This window comes from Rosa chinensis, chromosome 1, assembly GCF_002994745.2.
Source record: "Rosa chinensis cultivar Old Blush chromosome 1, RchiOBHm-V2, whole genome shotgun sequence".
Lineage (NCBI taxonomy): Eukaryota > Viridiplantae > Streptophyta > Magnoliopsida > Rosales > Rosaceae > Rosa > Rosa chinensis.
The window spans coordinates 7053086-7059829 of NC_037088.1; the positions used below are offsets into that span (position 1 = coordinate 7053086).

The 6744-nt window shown below is 37.3% G+C and overlaps 1 protein-coding gene across 1 annotated transcript; it reads left to right on the top strand.

Annotated features, from left to right (window-relative positions):
* The first annotated feature begins 295 nt into the window (after positions 1-295).
* LOC112193436 (ubiquitin carboxyl-terminal hydrolase 24) lies at positions 296-6237 on the top strand. The gene is made up of 7 exons (XM_024333586.2): positions 296-654; positions 1034-1711; positions 1864-2048; positions 2630-2877; positions 3353-3498; positions 3926-4102; positions 5653-6237. The coding sequence occupies exons 1-7, from the start codon at positions 640-642 to the stop codon at positions 5839-5841; spliced, it is 1638 nt and encodes a 545-aa protein (XP_024189354.1). The 5' UTR covers positions 296-639; the 3' UTR covers positions 5842-6237.
* The last annotated feature ends 507 nt before the right edge of the window (positions 6238-6744 follow it).

A 6744-nucleotide genomic window follows, 5' to 3' on the forward strand; every position in this document is an offset into this window, starting at 1 on the left:
TATGTTTTTTTCTTTGATCGAGAGTGAGATAGAAAGCCACATCGGTTATATTAGCAAGTTAGTAGCAGACCAATTTAATTAGTATTTGGACTAAGGTCTACGAGGATATCTCAGTAAAGCAAGACTAGTCCCTTACCGCAGGTGCATGAACCTTCACCTACTGACCACAAATTGGTAAGAGTTGAGACCTGAACTCCAGACATGGAGTCTCAGCAAATAAAAATATTGTTATTTTTGGTTGGGAAAAAAACGAAAAAAAAAAAAATAAATATTGGGTGTGCCATAACAGAGGAAAACCTAATCCTACACCAACCCATAAACAACGCAGCTCTTCTTTTGTTTCTCTCTCTCTCTATTTCTGTGTGTGGGGGGCAGTCGATGCTAGGGTTTGTCTGGGAGGTTCGTGAGGAGGGTGAAAGGGAGGGTTTCTTCGTTAAATGCTCTCTCCCTTCTCACTCGTCTCTCTTTTCATGTCTTCAATCGACCCCCTTCTCTCTTCCTCCTCTCTCCCTTCAGGGCCTCACAAAACCCTAATTCTTGCTTTCGGTTCTCACTTTCTTCACATACCTCATCCCCAATCTTCTTCCTCCTCTTATTCACGCGTTTCTGGGTATTCAAGTACGATTCTCTCTGCGCAAAATGACTGATTCTAAGGTATGGTTTTCATTTCAAGATCATGTTTTTATTGACTCTGTGAACTTTGTTGATTAGAAAGATTGGAAATTTATTGTGTTCTAGCCATAAATTATGCTTGGTTCTTATTAATTTTGCTCTATGAATGAGAAAGTGCCTTAATTGGCTATGTTCGTTGTGTATTTTAACGAATGGGAATTGGGTCTATGCTTTTTAGCACCATAATTCACTGAGTGATGGGATGTTGGTTCCCTTTTGAGAGAGCCCTAGCTCAATATGACCTAGATTAGCAGAATCTTGTTAGGATGTTATGCACAGTTGATATTGGTTATGTGCTTTGGTGATACTAATGCCGTTATCGTTGTGGAATTTTACTTTTGTGTTTGTTCCTTGGTTGCAGCTATTCATATTTGGGTCATTCTCTGAAGATGAGACCAAGTCATTGCTTCTAAAGCAATCACCGGGGAAGCCGTCACCTGTGAAGGGTGAAAAGCCAGTGGAAACAAACGTATTGCAGTTTGGTTCGATAAATTTTGTTACGGATAAATCTTTAGTTGAGTTGAATGGGGGATCAAGTAGACAGCAAAGTTGTTTGAAGGGGCCGAGCAAATTGCAGTCTCTAAATGCAGATAATAAGCACAATGAAGTTAAGACTGCAAAAGCTGGAGATGATAATTTACTAGGATCAGTAGCAATTCCGACACAGAATGGGTGTGCTGATCATCACAGTCATAGTTCTACTCATAGTAATGGTGTAAAAGAGGTTACGACAGATGATATTGATTTATCTTCATCACATCTATCCCAGAATGAAGGTGGTTTCTCAAATCAATTTTCAAGTTTGAATTTGCAAGGCAGAGAGCAGAATGGTAGTGTTGGTGATTTATCAGTTTCTGATTCTAAGGGTGAACTCCAAAAGTCCTTGAACGGGCCTGCCACAGTCTGTACAATTTTGTTGCCTCGTGGTTTAATCAACTCCGGAAATCTCTGCTTTCTTAATGCGACTCTGCAGGCTCTCCTATCCTGTTCTCCTTTCGTTCAACTTCTTCATGAATTAAGAACTCGCAACATCCCCAAGGTTTTTTCCCCTCCATGATCTATATGTTCTTATGCTTTATGTTGGAACTACTATGCCATCCCACATCTTCTAGTGACCTTGCGTAAGCCTTGTTCTTTTACTGGCTAAGCACTTTACTCATATCTTGCTCATTTTGATTTGGAACTTATTAGATTGGCTACCCCACATTGTGTGCATTTGCTGAGTTTGTCTCTGAATTCGACGTGCCTAGTTCAAGTTCAAAGAATAAAGATACAAGTGTTGTCGAGGCTGGTAGGCCTCTTAGCCCTGCCATGTTTGAAGGTGTTCTTAAAGCTTTTACTCCAGACGTGCCAAGTACCATATCAGGCAGGCCAAGGTTTGTGTTTGATTTGGGTCAATGCTTCTCAGTTCTGCATTTTCTCATAATTATGCTGAAACTTTATCAGTAAATATTGCTGAAACTTAATCACTTAACATTACTCAAACTCTATAGTAATATTGCCGTGTGTGCAACGTTATGCTCGTACTTTAGACGATTCTATCCATTGATTTTTTTTCTTCTCATTCATTGTTTTTCACCTTATGCTAGTTGTCATAAATTTGTCAATGATCACTGGTTTGGTTTTATGAAGTTTGATTGATAATTCCCGTGCTTGAAAGTGTCTTGTGGTTATGAAAAATTGTCGCTGTCTAAAATGATTGAGTTGTTTGTTTCTAGAACCTGCTATCTTTCTTTCTTTTTCCTTGCAAATTTTCTTTGCGTTGGTTGTTTATCCATTTTAATGTGAAATACGGCATTGGACTGAGATATTTTGGAGAGTAAATTACCAAAGATTTAGATTTGCCTGTTTTACCCAGTGATCATTTTCAGAGTCTTCTATTGTGGCCATCGTGTCTATATTTACTAGCTACTAGCTCTTATTAAAGTCTCCTGTTGAAATTGTTGATGTTTGTCAGACAAGAAGATGCTCAGGAGTTTCTTAGCTTCATTATGGATCAGATGCATGATGAGTTACTTAAGCTTGAAGGACAATCCTCGTGCTTAAATGGGGGAAAATCATCTCTTGTATCTTCTGCAGAAGATGATGAATGGGAGACGGTTGGCCCAAAGAATACATCTGCAGTAACTAGAACACAGAGTTTTGTCCCTTCAGAATTGAGTGATATTTTTGGAGGACAATTAAGAAGTGTGGTGAAGGCAAGAGGTGTGGCATTTGCATTGTTTCTGTTCAGTTTTAAGATTTTGGTAACAGCTATTCGATATATGTGATTTGGATTCGAGCTGTTCACACTTACATTCTGAAGCACAAATATTTATAAATTGATCCACATGTTTTATAAGTTCCTTTTCTGTACCATTTACATTTGAGTTGCAAATTCTGCATTACCTATTGCTGGTTTTCCTCTTCTCATTCATATGAACTGATGGAATATGAATTGTAAAAAGGTCACTTTATCTTTTAACAGTACTTTTAAGTTTAGAATATATGATTCTTAGAAGGCAATTATTATTATCTTCACCTGCCCTAGAGTTTTGAATTTAGCTGGTTGAAATAGACTTGGAGGAATCAACAAAATATCTGCTTGTGCATTGTAATCTATTGTCGGTCATGTATTTTGAATGACCCTGCAGTTTTGTGCCCCACTATGATAATGAGACTTATGTTTTTTCTTAAGCAGGAAATAAAGCTTCTGCTACTGTACAACCATATCTATTGCTGCACCTTGATATTAATCCTGAAGCTGTTCGTACTATTGAAGATGCACTTAAGTTGTTTTCTGCTCCAGAAACTCTTGAGGGATATCGAACATCAGCTGCGGGCAAGGTATATTCCTCCTCCTCCTCCTCCTCCTCTCTCTCTCTCTCTCTCTCTCTCTCTCTCTCTCATGTTTCCTGCATGTGTTCCAGTAATGGCATCATGCTGTTTATGGTTTCATTGGTTGAATTTCTTTTTTTGACGGTTTCCTCCCTTGGTTTCATCTTTCAAGTTTAGGGTGTAGTTTTTGTCCTTGAAATTATTTGTATCCGCTTCGAAGATGCACAGTTGTTTTAATTTTCCAACAAATACTCTTCCCAACATATAATTTTTTGAATTAAGAAGCTATTTAACCCAACAACCATTATATTTGCCACAGCCAAGTTTTTAAATAACTTTGACATTTTATTGTTGTTAACCTCACGTTTCTGTTTGATGTTACATATGATAGTTTATATGATAATGTTAAAGCGTTTTGACTATTGATGATTTTCAGGCTGGTGTTGTGAGTGCAAGTAAATCAATAAAAATACAAAAGCTTTCAAAGATAATGATACTGCATTTGATGCGTTTTGGTTATGGAAGTCAAGGAAGCACCAAGTTGCATAAGCCTGTGCACTTTCCACTCGAATTGGTGTTTGGTCGTGAATTGCTTGTTTCTCCAACATCTGAGGTGATGTCAAGAACATATTTGATATCTAAATTATTTTCTTTACAAATCATTTATTTATTTATTTATTTTCCTGCATATTTTTTCTTTACAATCTTGTCTTGGCCCCCATGTGCATTATTATATGTGATATCTGATTTAAGGAAAGATTGTGTGATGAGTAAGAATTTCAAGAACTGTTAAAGCGGCACCTGACCTCGGCCAAAATAAATTCCTGCCGCCAACTTTTTTTTCTTTGTTTTCTGCAAAATAACCAACTAATTCAGAGTAACATTGATGCTTGGAAGGTGTTTTTGAATTGGTGGATTAATTATATAGAAAGGTGTTTGACATTCTCGCTTCCCTCCCCCAAAAAGTCAGATAGGGTGTCCCTTCTATTCTCCTTCTTACTAGTGTGTCCCTTTCAGCTGTGGTCCCCCTATAGTGTCTTTAAATGCTCATTTCACCACTTGGCATTTTGTGATAGTGGAGTTGGAACTTCAGACCGTAGAAAATGATGTTACCTATCTATTAATTTATACTCTTAAGTCATTGTGTTTTTCTTAGTTTGAACTGTCTTGTAGCATCTATAACCATGAAGGATTGTATAGATCCGGAAGTATTTCTGGATCCAATGTTCTGAATTCCACATCTTTGAGCTTTAGAAATACTGGGTTTTTTTATGTTCATAAAATAAAGATTCCAGATATAGATTTAAATGTTTTAAGTGAACAGGGTGTTTAGTAATGAGCATCTTGTGATGCGGATGTTATTAACTCTAGATGTATGTTGCACACGATCATGTCAGATGAGGTGGAGGTTACCATAAGCATGTGATGGATGTTACAATGGGGGAGGTAGAATATAGGGTATGTGAGATGAAAGTGGAAAGTGGAAAGGAAGATGTAATATGCATATTACATTTTATTCCAGAATTGTAAGGTAATATGGGTTGAGATGGTTTATCTTAATGATAAAGAGGGTGTTGTATCAGTTAAAAAACTTGTTTAGCGCTTGGGGTAAGAAATTGTTAATAGTAACAAATAAGAAATTGATAGTTGGAATTGCAGGTTTTGCATTATCCAATTGTTTGTCCTTTGGAATGTCAGAGGCAAAAATTTTGTCTTTTGCAAGATCTGTTATGATAGCTGTCTTTTGTTTTTTTTTTTTTTGTTTTTTGGAAAGAAATGTGAGGGAGGAAGAAGGGGATGATGTCTGGGAGAGAGTTTGGTTCTTGGACCTTGGTTTCTTCATTTTTTCTCAATTGGAGCATGCTGAGGCGTAGTTTGTTAGTTTTGTGGATCGTGTGATTGTCTTTGCTGGTTTCTTTGAGTTGTGGATTTTTGAGTCCTAGTGGATTGGCCATCCACTCTAGTGTACATTCTGTCTTGGCGAACTTATATTCTGTATAACACAAGCGTTATTCTAAAGTCAAATTTGTACGTTATTTATTTTTTCATTATTATTATTTTTTTTCTAATGAACCCATGATGTTTCAGTATGGTTTCTGTACCTAGTTGTAGTCACTAGTCAGAGCTGCATTATAATTTTGTTTTGCATGTTTACTTCTATAGGGTCGAAAATACAAACTTGTTGCTACAATTACTCATCATGGGAGAGATCCTTCCAAGGGGCATTATACAACTGATGCTCTTTATGCTAGTGGTCAGTGGATCCGGTTTGATGATTCATCTGTCACAGCAATTGGGACCAAAAAAGTGCTGCATGACCAGGCATATGTCCTTATCTACAAACAGTTGTAGAAGGCAAATTGGGATCAGTACTGTGTTGCATGACCGAGCTTATGTTGTGGGAAGTTAACCATTCCCTCTTCAGAGACTTCTCATTACTATCATCGGTATAATTTATGCATTAGATTCAAAGTCACCACTAAGGATTATATCTGGGCTGTCTCAGGGGGCTGCAATGAAACTCCCCCGCCCATCCTTCTATTGGTGGCTAAAGAAAATGACTGTAACATAGTTGATGATTCAGTGCAGCAGTTGTTTTTCAGGTATTGTGTTGTAATATATGAAAAGATGCTGCTGCTCGGCAATTATATCTTTAGTGGCTTTCATTGTATACAACTATCTTAAATAGATTGGTCTTTGTGGCTGCTTCCTGTCTGATTGCATCTTCATTATGCATTCATTTGTCAATTTCAAAGAGCAGTTTGCATGTCATTCGGATCTTGAAGCAGAATTGAAGCCTCGAATTATGAAACTGCCCTCGTCGTTGGCATGTCCCAAACGTCATACCTAGAGCATTATGAGCTGAAGGCTGAAGGTGGATTTGAGGACACCCGTTGGCAGCGATGGATGGATCCAAAATCTGACCATCACCATTTCTTTGGTTAAATTAATTATTTTATTTGTCTTGGTAATTTTATTGACAAAGATAATTAGTGTCACTATTCTATTGGTTATAGTACGACCTATATATTTTCTCTAATCAAGGCTAATGAAGGACACTCCCATGGTGTCAATTTACAATTGCTCTGCACTTCTTTTTTCATGTGTAGGCAGATGATGAATTGACATTGTGTGGGTCTTAATAGCCATCCCTTATTGTAAGGAATTTAATATAATTAACTAAGCGGCTCTGCCTAATTTCAGTTGGCCTAATCATATAAATCTCCTCATGTGAAATTGTTGTATATCTCAGTT

Excerpts from the sequence above, each read along its gene's own strand:
- LOC112193436 (XM_024333586.2), top strand. Across the intron at positions 1,712-1,863 it reads GAACTCGCAACATCCCCAAG|ATTGGCTACCCCACATTGTG; the intron begins GTTTTTTCCCCT and ends GGAACTTATTAG. Across the intron at positions 2,878-3,352 it reads AAGTGTGGTGAAGGCAAGAG|GAAATAAAGCTTCTGCTACT; the intron begins GTGTGGCATTTG and ends TTTCTTAAGCAG.